The 13,895-nt window shown below is 45.3% G+C and overlaps 1 protein-coding gene across 6 annotated transcripts in view; it reads right to left on the reverse strand.

The window, feature by feature from the left end:
- The window catches only part of timeless (timeless circadian clock), a 59,557-nt gene that overhangs the window by 44,797 nt on the left and 865 nt on the right, over window positions 1-13,895 (reverse strand). For 4 of the 6 annotated variants that reach the window (XR_013965950.1, XR_013965951.1, XM_080791917.1 and 1 more), the window contains exons 2-11: window positions 12,446-12,553; window positions 10,791-10,944; window positions 8,923-9,037; window positions 7,955-8,017; window positions 7,552-7,653; window positions 6,609-6,764; window positions 4,980-5,113; window positions 4,008-4,095; window positions 3,090-3,269; window positions 1,819-2,036 (exon numbers count right to left, since the gene is read on the reverse strand). Coding sequence is in view for 4 of the 6 variants with exons in the window: in XM_080791917.1 (XP_080648043.1) it covers window positions 1,819-2,036; window positions 3,090-3,269; window positions 4,008-4,095; window positions 4,980-5,113; window positions 6,609-6,764; window positions 7,552-7,653; window positions 7,955-8,017; window positions 8,923-9,037; window positions 10,791-10,944; window positions 12,446-12,539 (1,304 nt within the window). In the remaining 2 variants the exon portion in view is untranslated. Of the gene's footprint in view, window positions 1-1,818; window positions 2,037-3,089; window positions 3,270-4,007; window positions 4,096-4,979; window positions 5,114-6,160; window positions 6,182-6,608; window positions 6,765-7,551; window positions 7,654-7,954; window positions 8,018-8,922; window positions 9,038-10,790; window positions 10,945-12,445; window positions 12,554-13,895 lie in introns of those variants that run through there. The other 2 variants (XM_080791918.1, XM_080791919.1) reach the window with 2 other exon arrangements.

Consider the following 13,895-nt stretch of genomic DNA (forward strand, 5'->3'; position numbering starts at 1 on the left):
ACCATGAGAATACATTTACAACACTAATGTTAACCCGGTCCCTTGAATAGGACCATGAGAACACATTTACAACACTAATGTTAACCCGGTCCCTTGAATAGGACCATGAGAACACATTTACAACACTAATGTTAACCCGGTCCCTTGAATAGGACCATGAGAATACATTTACAACACTAATGTTAACCCGGTCCCTTGAATAGGACCATGAGAACACATTTACAACACTAATGTTAACCCGGTCCCTTGAATAGGACCATGAGAACACATTTACAACACTAATGTTAACCCGGTCCCTTGAATAGGACCATGAGAACACATTTACAACACTAATGTTAACCCGGTCCCTTGAATAGGACCATGAGAACACATTTACAACACTAATGTTAACCCGGTCCCTTGAATAGGACCATGAGAATACATTTACAACACTAATGTTAACCCGGTCCCTTGAATAGGACCATGAGAATACATTTACAACACTAATGTTAACCCGGTCCCTTGAATAGGACCATGAGAATACATTTACAACACTAATGTTAACCCGGTCCCTTAAATAGGACCATGAGAACACATTTACAACACTAATGTTAACCCGGTCCCTTAAATAGGACCATGAGAATACATTTACAACACTAATGTTAACCCGGTCCCTTGAATAGGACCATGAGAATACATTTACAACACTAATGTTAACCCGGTCCCTTAAATAGGACCATGAGAACACATTTACAACACTAATGTTAACCCGGTCCCTTGAATAGGACCATGAGAACACATTTACAACACTAATGTTAACCCGGTCCCTTGAATAGGACCATGAGAATACATTTACAACACTAATGTTAACCCGGTCCCTTGAATAGGACCATGAGAACACATTTACAACACTAATGTTAACCCGGTCCCTTGAATAGGACCATGAGAATACATTTACAACACTAATGTTAACCCGGTCCCTTGAATAGGACCATGAGAATACATTTACAACACTAATGTTAACCCGGTCCCTTGAATAGGACCATGAGAATACATTTACAACACTAATGTTAACCCGGTCCCTTAAATAGGACCATGAGAATACATTTACAACACTAATGTTAACCCGGTCCCTTGAATAGGACCATGAGAATACATTTACAACACTAATGTTAACCCGGTCCCTTGAATAGGACCATGAGAATACATTTACAACACTAATGTTAACCCGGTCCCTTAAATAGGACCATGAGAATACATTTACAACACTAATGTTAACCCGGTCCCTTGAATAGGACCATGAGAATACATTTACAACACTAATGTTAACCCGGTCCCTTGAATAGGACCATGAGAATACATTTACAACACTAATGTTAACCCGGTCCCTTGAATAGGACCATGAGAATACATTTACAACACTAATGTTAACCCGGTCCCTTGAATAGGACCATGAGAATACATTTACAACACTAATGTTAACCCGGTCCCTTGAATAGGACCATGAGAATACATTTACAACACTAATGTTAACCCGGTCCCTTGAATAGGACCATGAGAATACATTTACAACACTAATGTTAACCCGGTCCCTTAAATAGGACCATGAGAATACATTTACAACACTAATGTTAACCCGGTCCCTTGAATAGGACCATGAGAATACATTTACAACACTAATGTTAACCCGGTCCCTTAAATAGGACCATGAGAATACATTTACAACACTAATGTTAACCCGGTCCCTTGAATAGGACCATGATAATACATTTACAACACTAATGTTAACCCGGTCCCTTGAATAGGACCATGATAATACATTTACAACACTAAGGTTACCTCCTGGACCAGGCTCCGGCCTCCTTCTTGTCAGTGAGGATCATCTCGTAGTAGTTGGTGATGTTCTTCTCCATGTAGTGGAAGGACCTGATGGACAGAGTCTCTGACACCAGGTCAGCCCTGAAGCCGTTCCCTCTGTTGAACGCCATGAAGAAGCTCAGCGCCCAGAGGTAGTAGGTCTCATCATGCTGCTGGGAGGTCTCTCTGATCAGGTTCTCCTGGAGAGAGGAGAGGAGAGTTAGCATGGTGTTTAATACAGCCAGGGAGAGGAGAGGAGAGGTAGTAGGTCTCATCATGCTGCTGGGAGGTCTCTCTGATCAGGTTCTCCTGGAGAGAGGAGAGGAGAGTTAGCATGGTGTTTAATACAGCCAGGGAGAGGAGAGGAGAGGTAGTAGGTCTCATCATGCTGCTGGGAGGTCTCTCTGATCAGGTTCTCCTGGAGAGAGGAGAGGAGAGTTAGCATGGTGTTTAATACAGCCAGGGAGAGGAGAGGAGAGGTAGTAGGTCTCATCATGCTGCTGGGAGGTCTCTCTGATCAGGTTCTCCTGGAGAGAGGAGAGGAGAGTTAGCATGGTGTTTAATACAGCCAGGGAGAGGAGAGGAGAGGTAGTAGGTCTCATCATGCTGCTGGGAGGTCTCTCTGATCAGGTTCTCCTGGAGAGAGGAGAGGAGAGTTAGCATGGTGTTTAATACAGCCAGGGAGAGGAGAGGAGAGGTAGTAGGTCTCATCATGCTGCTGGGAGGTCTCTCTGATCAGGTTCTCCTGGAGAGAGGAGAGGAGAGTTAGCATGGTGTTTAATACAGCCAGGGAGAGGAGAGGAGAGGTAGTAGGTCTCATCATGCTGCTGGGAGGTCTCTCTGATCAGGTTCTCCTGGAGAGAGGAGAGGAGAGTTATGGTTGTAGTTCTAACCTTGACCAGGTGCATGCTGGGGGTTGTGGTTCTCACCTTGACCAGCTGCATGCTGGGGGTTGTGGTTCTCACCTTGACCAGGTGCATGCTGGGGGTTGTGGTTCTCACCTTGACCAGGTGCATGCTGGGGGTTGTGGTTCTCACCTTGACCAGGTGCATGCTGGGGGTTGTGGTTCTCACCTTGACCAGGTGCATGCTGGGGGTTGTGGTTCTCACCTTGACCAGGTGCATGCTGGGGGTTGTGGTTCTCACCTTGACCAGGTGCATGCTGGGGGTTGTGGTTCTCACCTTGACCAGGTGCATGCTGGGGGTTGTGGTTCTCACCTTGACCAGGTGCATGCTGGGGGTTGTGGTTCTCACCTTGACCAGGTACATGAGGCGGTTGTAGCAGTTCTCCAGGAAGTCGACGCAGAATTCTCGCAGGAAGAGACGCACGTTGAGCGCCGAGCGCCGCTTCCTGTCGCCGGCGTCGGCCGGCGCGCGGTTCCTCTTGGGGACGCGGCGGACAGACTTCCCAGAGTCGTGGCTGTAGTTCTTGAACTGGAGCGGGAAAAATAACAAATAAACTACAATAAATGACCCTTTTAGCCCGACAGAACTGACATGTTAGGCTGGACGTCGACATTTAACCCATTCTGACCTGAGATCAGATTCTATAAATGTTCTTCTACATCCTGACAGTTTACCATTCTGACCTGAGATCAGATTCTATAAATGTTCTTCTACATCCTGACAGTTTTCTGAAAAAGCTACGTTTCTGTGTCAGTCGTTCTTCGATTTTTCAAAAATAGCAGACCTACAAGCTACGAGCTTGTAGATCTGCTATTTTTCAATAGCTAAAGCATAACATAATGCTAACACCAAAAGGGGTTCCCGCCCAAAATGGGTTAAAAAAATGTCTTCTAATTCATTAAGGACCCCAAAAATGATATGCAATATGTCTGTGGCCGCTGCCCCCCATCTGAAAACATGTTGTTCCAGGGACCAGATGCAAAGATTTGAGTTAAAAACTGAAACTCTGAAAGAACATATTATTCAAAGATTTGAGGCACATTTTCAAGATTTTTCAAAAATAGCAGACCTATAAGCTCATAGCGCGGCACTTGGTGGCGCGCTATGAGCTTGTAGATCTGCTATTTTAATAGCTAAAGCATAACATAATGCTTAAAACACCAAAAAGGGTTCCCTCCCAAAATGGGTTAAAACCTGAGATGAAAATTCAAAAAATTTCTTCATTGTTACCCTTGTGATGTCACAGATGACATCATTGTTACTTACGTTGTGGATGCCCTTGTGATAGATGAGGTCATTGTCTCCGATGGACTTGAGACCCTGAACGACGTACGATCCTCCAAACCGAGAGTGTCTGGCAGGGCGGAAAAAAACACAAAAAAATAAAACATGTATAATTGCACGCTGTACAAAAGCATACATTGATAATAGTTATGTATAGTTATGAAGTGACCACCGTGGTCAGGAAGTGACCACGTGAAAACGTTACTGTCGCGCTAGACACTAGAAGACTCATGACAAACGCACACTGCACAGCTGCTTCCATTAACTGACGGTCATCAAGCTCCTTGGAGGTGTGGCCATGTGTAGCATCACATACCCTTATCCGTGTTGCCTAATTCTATTGTAATTGTTTTGTGATTTATGTGATGCCTTGAAATACATCCAGTCCGTTAAGGAAATGTGTAATTGTATAGTTAGTCTATCTCATGGGTCGTGTTTTACCTTGTTTGAGTAGATGGTCCACTTACTAATCACTGTGGGTGGGTCTCACCTGGTATATAAGGGTGGACATGTTGAGGAGGAGATTGCTCAGTTGTCTTGACACCAAGGGAGAGCTGCCAGGGTCTTCAGGGAAGGCATAGCCTGTTTTCAGTGTCTTTAGTTCTTGGTTTGTTGTTTTTGTTAGTTATCAAGTGTTTATTATTTCTTACTTTTGGTTTTTGAAAGTGTATTGCGGCCAGTATTATTTTCGCAGTATTTTGTTTTGCCTCAGACCCGGGCTGTGACAATCCGTCATATGGGCAGTTCAACAAAAGATCTGACTGCGTCTATTCTTGGAGCCTTGACCGCTCGGCAACTCTTACAGTTACCCTAACGTACCGGACTCCTCTCTGTAACATGCAGCTCTGTCTCTCCGCCATCTCTTTCTGCCTCAGCGTCTCCAGCTGGGTTAGTGTTAGGGGTTAGGGTTTAGGGTTTAGGGATAGGGATAGGGATAGGGGTAACGTTACATACCTGACTCCTCTCTGTAACATGCGGCTCCGTCTCTCCGCCATCTCCTTCTGCCTCAGCGTCTCCAGCTCCAGCTCGTCTCTGCGTTTCTCCTCCACTGAGCGGGCGTGGCCGGCGCTCACCAGGTTCTCTGGCTTCTGCAGAGTCACCGGAAACAAAGACAAGGTGTCTTAATTAGCCCAGTGGGTTGAACCCCTCAAAATGACACCAATTAGCCCCACGAACCCCATTTCAGAAGATATGCCAGGGATCCCCCCCCCCCCCACGAGAGAAGACTGTGACCGCTCTACCAGGGATCCCCCCCCCACGAGAGAAGACTGTGACCGCTCTACCAGGGATCCCCCCCCCACGAGAGAAGACTGTGACCGCTCTACCAGGGATCCCCCACGAGAGAAGACTGTGACCGCTCTACCAGGGATCCCCCCCCCCCCACGAGAGAAGACTGTGACCGCTCTACCAGGGATCCCCCCCCCCACGAGAGAAGACTGTGACCGCTCTAGCCCTGATTCTCAAACTGTTTGTAATTCCAAGGACACCCAGTTTGACGTAAGAAAAGAGGCCGCACAGCTCGCAGACACCATGCTATACACTTTTTAATAAACCAACGTTTCGGCAAACCTGCTGGCCGAAACGGTGGTTTATTTATGTCAAAGTTTTATCTCCCGTGGTCAGCACCGCGCCACTACTGGTGTGTAGTTCTATCACTCACCTGGTCTCTGAACATGTAGAGGTGATGTCACTCACCTGGTCTCTGAACATGTAGAGGTTATGTCACTCACCTGGTCTCTGAACATGTAGAGGTGATGTCAATCACCTGGTCACTCTGAACATGTAGAGGTGATGTCACTCACCTGGTCTCTGAACATGTAGAGGTGATGTCAATCACCTGGTCACTCTGGACATGTAGAGGTGATGTCACTCACCTGGTCTCTGAACATGTAGAGGTGATGTCACTCACCTGGTCTCTGAACATGTAGAGGTGATGTCACTCACCTGGTCTCTGAACATGTAGAGGTGATCTCCTCTCACCTGGTCTCTGAACATGTAGAGGTGATCTCCTCTCACCTGGTCTCTGAACATGTAGAGGTGATCTCCTGGTCTCTGAACACGAGGGAGATGATCACCTGGTCTCTGAACACGAGGGAGATGATCACCTGGTCTCTGAACACGAGGGAGATGATCACCTGGTCTCTGAACATGAGGGAGATGATCACCTGGTCTCTGAACATGTAGAGGTGATGTCACTCACCTGGTCTCTGAACATGTAGAGGTGATGTCACTCACCTGGTTTCTGAACATGTAGAGGTGATGTCACTCACCTGGTCTCTGAACATGTAGAGGTGATCTCCTCTCACCTGGTCTCTGAACATGTAGAGGTGATGTCACTCACCTGGTCTCTGAACATGTAGAGGTGATGTCACTCACCTGGTCTCTGAACATGTAGAGGTGATCTCCACTCACCTGGTCTCTGAACATGTAGAGGTGATCTCCACTCACCTGGTCTCTGAACATGTAGAGGTGATGTCACTCACCTGGTCTCTGAACATGTAGAGGTGATGTCACTCACCTGGTCTCTGAACATGTAGAGGTGATGTCACTCACCTGGTCTCTGAACGTGAGGGAGATGATCACCTGGTCTCTGAACATGAGGGAGATGATCTCCAGGACGTGCATGCTCCACTGCTGCTCGCTCTGCGCCGCCGCCACGAACTTCACCAGGTCGTCGAAGCCGCTCAGATGGACGGCCCACAGGAGGCGGTCGTGGACGCTGGCGTCATCGTCCACGTTCTGGAGGAGACATGAGGACACATGAGGAAGGAGAGGAGACACCAGAGGAGACACCAGAGGAGACATGAGGAAGGAAAGGAGACGCCAGAGGAGACACCAGAGGAGACATGAAAACTAAAACTAAAACTTCTGACCATCCATTTTATAAAGAGGACATCTTAAAGATTTGGAAAAAACAATGTCACATTTTGTTCTACCCCTGATAAAGAGACAAGTGAATATTGATCAGAAAACGAAACTTTGTGCTATTTCCGTCTATTTAAGGCCTTATATAAAAGGCTACTGATTCACAATAAAACCAAATATTGTCATTCTGATTCTTCTGGGATACTACCTGTAGGCCATCTGTGCAAGTATGATGTCAAAACAATCAGCAGGTAGAAAATGGCAGTGGATTTTCTTGGAACTCCCTCTTTCAGATAGGCATTTTTTTGCCTATGTGGTGAGTCACTTCATGGATTAATTTCATGACTTTTGCAGTAAAAGTAAAACTTGGGACAATACATTTCATGAAGAGGACATCCTAAAGATATGAAAAAACGATGTCCCGTTTTGTTCTACCTCTGGGAGGGGTACCTCGAAAACTAAGCCTCTTTTTTAGGGTTTATTCCTGCACTATACTCAGAGGAGACATGAGGAAGGAAAGGAGATAAACCCAATGTTTATGTTGTATTTGTCCGATATGTATTTAACTCCAACCTTCTCCTCAGGTTAGCAGGAAGGAACGTGGAGAACATTCCTACCTTCTCCTCATGGAGGTTAGCAGGAACGTGGAGAACATTCCTACCTTCTCCTCATGGGGGTTAGCAGGAACGTGGAGAACATTCCTGACCAGCAGAAGAATCCTCTCTATCAGCAGGTTGTCTTCTTCTTGTCTCTCCTCCCAGTCCTTAGGGGAGGGGGGGGGGAGAGAGAGAGAGAGAGGGATGTAATTTCCTGAGTCTACTAGGACTAGGAGTAAATAATAAAAAAATAAATCGCTATAAAATTTTGCACAAAATATACATATTTATCCCCATGCTCGAATGCCCCCGCCCCCCTGTCAAAAACAGCTGAAATCAGCGAAAGAAAACAGAAAATGAAGAAAAAAATGAACACTCATCTTTTACTTTCTCTAATAACAACATGAACCTTGGTTGAAAGAAAAAGTTGTCCTTTAAGAAAGATTATTTTTAAAGGTTGCCACTTACCAGTTGTAGAAGGTTGTACAATGTTTCACTAAACACACCGAACACCTTCTCACTGGCGAAGGCCTAGAGAGAGAGAAACCAGACACTCATTATTTGTTCGGCCCGAAAAATTGTGTTTGTTGTCATGATTTGTCACGACAAGAGTTGGCTTTGTACAACGCTTAAAATCTGAGTAAAAGAAGCTCCTATTTCCGCTCACGAAAATATATTTTTAAATATATTTAAATGTATTTATTTATTCCTTTTCTGCTAAGCAACAAGCTATATATGCATAGATGTTTTCTATTTATATTAAAAATAAATCAGCTGGACCAACGTCCGACCAGCGACCATGCAACGTACTGTAGGACCGCCACACTGTCGCAACTGTAGAAAACATTATTTTGTTTTGAGCGATAGTTGCAGTTTAACCGGATAGCTAGATTAGCTACACTAGTAGGCAGCGTGTGTGGGCTAAATGCCCTCTGTTTACTCTGTCAGACAGTGCGTGTGTGTGTGTGTGTGTGTGTGTGTGTGTGTGTGTGTGTGTGTGTGTGTGTGTGTGTGTGTGTGTGTGTCATGACGGCCAGCGGCCAGCGGGGGTAGTTATGAAGGCAAAGTACGGCAAAAGAATCAAAACACTTTGCAAATGGCAACACAACTACAACACAGATGTGTTCTGCGCGGGGCTTTAGGGGAACGTTGGTTACCGTAAACGGTAAAATGAACTTCTGTGGGCGCCGGTCGGGGGGGCACCACGGGCCGTACGGGCAGTTACTTTTTCGAGGGGCAACGACGGCCAAAGAGAGGGGCAACGCCGTGACATTCCTGCCCTGCTCATGACAGCCGCTCCGTTGGTGTACGATGAAGCATTTGGAAAGATCCTTGATGACTATTTCTATGTATTTTATGTGTTCGCTCTGGATTAAGAGCGTCTGATAAATGAGTGAATTGTACCTCTTTGTAGTCCTGTAGAACGTGACCCATACCTCTTTGTAGTTCTGCAGAAAACACTCCACTTGCAGGAAGTGATGTCTGAAAACGGGATCCTCCGGGACTTTTCCGAAACACAGGAGGGCGGGCTGCGTCAGGTTGACCATGAGTCTGAAATACCACAGAAGAAGAAGAAGGAGTGATTAGGGACGCTGTGATACCACAGAAGAAGCAGCATTAGTTTTGCAGTAAAAACACATCCTTGGCCTAAGAGCGGCCATAGCCCTCGTCACAAATGTGATGAGGTCAAGTGTCTAAGGCCGAATTTAGCTCAAAGGAGTGATTTTAGTGTAAAACTGATGCTTGTCATGAATTCCCCTTAGTTTGACACGTCACATGTATAAAATGCTGCCTTATATAGGTTGTTAATGGTACAGTGTGGTCACATACCTGGTGACAACTGGCATTAAGCTGCTGAATTGAAGAGTTGTACCAGAATATAAACTAGAGACATGTAGGAATACAATAATCACACCCGTGTGAAGTGAGGGGCGCTCTTATCATCGTACATCATCCTGACATAAAAATAGACATTATGACGTAAAATTATCCTTTTATTGTCAATGAAAGGCGTCCAACAGCGGCTTGTCGGCGGTGTGCTGCGTGGTGATTGGTCTACTCTACCTGATGCTGCGTGGTGATTGGTCTACTCTACCTGATGCTGCGTGATGATTGGTCTACTCTACCTGATGCTGCGTGGTGATTGGTCTACTCTACCTGATGCTGCGTGGTGATTGGTCTACTCTACCTGATGCTGCGTGGTGATTGGTCTACTCTACCTGATGCTGCGTGGTGATTGGTCTACTCTATCTGATGCTGCGTGGTGATTGGTCTACTCTACCTGATGCTGCGTGGTGATTGGTCTACTCTACCTGATGCTGCGTGGTGATTGGTCTACTCTACCTGATGCTGCGTGGTGATTGGTCTACTCTACCTGATGCTGCGTGGTGATTGGTCTACTCTACCTGATGCTGCGTGGTGGTTGGTCTACTCTACCTGATGCTGCGTGGTGATTGGTCTACTCTATCTGATGCTGCGTGGTGGTTGGTCTACTCTATCTGATGCTGCGTGGTGATTGGTCTACTCTATCTGATGCTGCGTGGTGATTGGTCTACTCTATCTGATGCTGCGTGGTGATTGGTCTACTCTACCTGATGCTGCGTGGTGATTGGTCTACTCTACCTGATGCTGCGTGGTGATTGGTCTACTCTACCTGATGCTGCGTGGTGATTGGTCTACTCTACCTGATGCTGCGTGGTGATTGGTCTACTCTACCTGATGCTGCGTGATGATTGGTCTACTCTACCTGATGCTGCGTGGTGGTTGGTCTACTCTACCTGATGCTGCGTGGTGGTTGGTCTACTCTACCTGATGCTGCGTGGTGATTGGTCTACTCTACCTGATGCTGCGTGGTGATTGGTCTACTCTACCTGATGCTGCGTGATGATTGGTCTACTCTACCTGATGCTGCGTGGTGGTTGGTCTACTCTACCTGATGCTGCGTGGTGGTTGGTCTACTCTACCTGATGCTGCGTGATGATTGGTCTACTCTACCTGATGCTGCGTGGTGATTGGTCTACTCTACCTGATGCTGCGTGGTGATTGGTCTACTCTACCTGATGCTGCGTGGTGGTTGGTCTACTCTACCTGATGCTGCGTGGTGATTGGTCTACTCTACCTGATGCTGCGTGATGATTGGTCTACTCTACCTGATGCTGCGTGGTGATTGGTCTACTCTACCTGATGCTGCGTGGTGATTGGTCTACTCTACCTGATGCTGCGTGGTGGTTGGTCTACTCTACCTGATGCTGCGTGGTGATTGGTCTACTCTACCTGATGCTGCGTGGTGGTTGGTCTACTCTACCTGATGCAGGCGTCGAACAGCGGCTTGTCCGCGGCGTGCTGCGTGATGATTGGCAGAAGGTCGTTCTGCAGGATCTGCCCCGCCCCCAGCTGCTGACGGATGTCACGCGTGTCGTCTTCATGACGGAGATACCGGATCAGGTCTTTGACGCTCTCTGAGAGAGAGAGAGACATAGAGACATAGAGATACAGAGAGAGAGAGAGAGACAGAGATACAGAGAGAGAGAGAGAGAGAGAGAGAGAGAGAGAGAGAGAGAGAGAGAGAGAGAGAGAGAGAGAGAGAGAGACATAGAGATACAGAGAGAGAGAGTTTAAAGAGTTGCATGACAATGACAAACAACTCATTGTGTTGGGAGAGGGACCTGCAGCACATCTGGCTGCACAGTAAGTGACTGCATGTCACAAAATGAGGGACACTTAGAAAAGATATACACAATGTGACTATTATCCTGACACGAACCATCTCGACACACCACGGACACACTTAATACTGTACATTTTGACCGGTATGACAGTATTTTCATATTGTATTGTGAAAATGAATGTTCTATTTGCTTGTTTTCTGTTATATTTTTTATTTATTTAATTTTGCTTGGTTCTTTTGTTGAACTTCATTGGCAATACTGTAGCTATTACATTCATGCCAATAAAGCTAATTGAATTGAATTGAGAGAGCGAGAGCGAGAGAGAGACACACACACACACATGCAATGTCCTGGTCTGTTCCAGAGATTAAAATAGGGTGCATTTTGCATCCCAAAACGCAGTTTATAGTTAACCCATTCTGACCTGAGATTAGATTCATACGAGGTTTCCACTGGACACACACTGGTCTGATGAACCCATTCTGACCTGAGATCAGATTCTAAAAATGTCAGTCGTTCTTCGATTTTTCAAAAATAGCAGACCTACAAGCTCATAGCGCGCCACTCGGTGGCGCGCTATGAGCTTGTAGATCTGCTATTTTTCAATAGCTAAAGCATAACATGATGCTAACACCAAAATGGGTTCCCGGTCAGAATGGGTTAAGGGACGCAATAAAACATGCACTACTGTACTGTTTTATATTCTAATTTATTTTGCTAGCTTTAGTTATAATAATTTATTCTTCTGTTTTCTACATGAATATAACCTCATTATAACCATATAAAATGAAATGGGAGTTAAATGCTGCAATTTGTAAAAATGGCAAAATAATAAGACTCCTAACGTGGTTGAAGTGGGACTCATAGAATGTCCCTGGGACTCATTTCTAAAAGACCACCCCTGCATCCTGGGACTCATTTCTAAAAGACCACCCCTGCATCCTGGGACTCATTTCTAAAAGACCACCCCTGCATCCTGGGACTCATTTCTAAAAGACCACCCCTGCATCCTGGGACTCATTTCTAAAAGACCACCCCTGCATCCTGGGACTCATTACATTGAAAACCTGTTTACATCACTGCTGTTCTGTTCTGAAAGAAATCTGCAATCTGTCTGTCTTGAGACCAACTCCTTGTTATCAGTGGTTTAATCTGTCTGTCTTGAGACCAACTCCTTGTTATCAGTGGTGACAGGGACTGGTCTATGTTTTAGCTGGGGGGCCCTTGGAACCCCTCAAGGACCCCTGACTGGTCTATGCTGGTTCTTGGATCATGTGGTCATATTACTCACCTATGCAGTCAGGTTCGGCGTGATATGTCTCCCCCTCCAGGTACCCCAGGGCACTACACGTTGCTAACAGTTCACAGTTCATCATGTAGTCCATATATCAGCACACTCCTGGAAGGAAAGGGTTAACAAACAATCCATAGATCAGTTAACACAGAGTCCATAGATCAGCAGGGAAAGAGTTAACAGTAACAATCCATAGATCAGCAGACCCTAACCCTCTTTTAAAGTATCTCTCTTAACATAAAGAGTAACTCAAATGAACTGGACAGCAAACTAATGCTGCACCATTCTGGATCACATTTAGAAATGAGACCTCATAGGCGTCTGAATCTAGATCACAGATTTACAATCTTTTTTTATCCCTTTCGATTAATAGTGAAGTACTAGGTAGCACAAGAGTTATTTAATTTGCACATGTATTTGTGTTTGTATGAGCTGCCTCTGTTCTTCAATCTCAATCTAAAGTTTAGATTGAAAACTACAGCATGAAAAGAAACTACAGCATGAAAATAACTGTTATTAATTATGAATAGGGACGCACGATTAATCGGAATGTGCCAAATCGTCCATAAAAATGCCATATCGGTATCGGAACGGTCTAAAAGTATCAATAGAGATAATTTAATCGGTTTTCACCAGCAAAAGAAATACATAAAGAAATTATAATAATCTACATTTAATGTGTGTACTGTGTGCTCATCTCATTCAGTTGTGAAAACAAACACTTGGAAAAGTATTATGCTATTTATTGATTGAATACTTTATTAACAGGCTTTGGGCCAATTCAGTATTTTAGCTGTGATGTCATGTGAGCGCCCCATCCAAAGATACTTCCGGGTCCCACTTTTGTGTCCCCATAGAGTTATACTGTGTCCCCATAGAGTTATACTGTGTCCCCATAGAGTTATACTGTGTCCCCATAGAGTTATACTGTCCCCATAGAGTTATACTGTGTCCCTCCGTCGGACTAAATCGGAGAAAAAAACAACCACGGAGTCTCATTTTACCGCTTTCCTTTCCTCGCAACAACAAAGCTGCTGCTCTCCCAAATGTGGCTGTGACAGGCCGTCTGCCCCACACGGGATACTATCTGCATTTTATTTCATCGTGTCAACTAAATCCTCATTAATGCAAACTAGATTCAACATACTCAACCCTGCACACATTCTAAATAAGCCCCCAAAATATTGTACTGAGCAAATGGACCCGACTGTTACCTTTCATTATTATTTTGTATTATTTACTATAGTCCTACTAGACCCCAGGAAATGCCTAGGGGATTATTATACAGAGGTCCATTGTGGTTCTCTGCATATGGGAATGGGTCAGAATCGGTATGGGCAGATATGACCCTGCTAATAAATCGGATATCGGTCATAATTTCATAATCGTGCACCACTAATTATGACAAGAACAGGTGCACACACACACACACACACACACACACACA

The sequence above is a fragment of the Protomyctophum bolini genome (genome assembly GCF_963924005.1).
Source record: "Protomyctophum bolini genome assembly, chromosome: 20".
NCBI lineage: Eukaryota > Metazoa > Chordata > Actinopteri > Myctophiformes > Myctophidae > Protomyctophum > Protomyctophum bolini.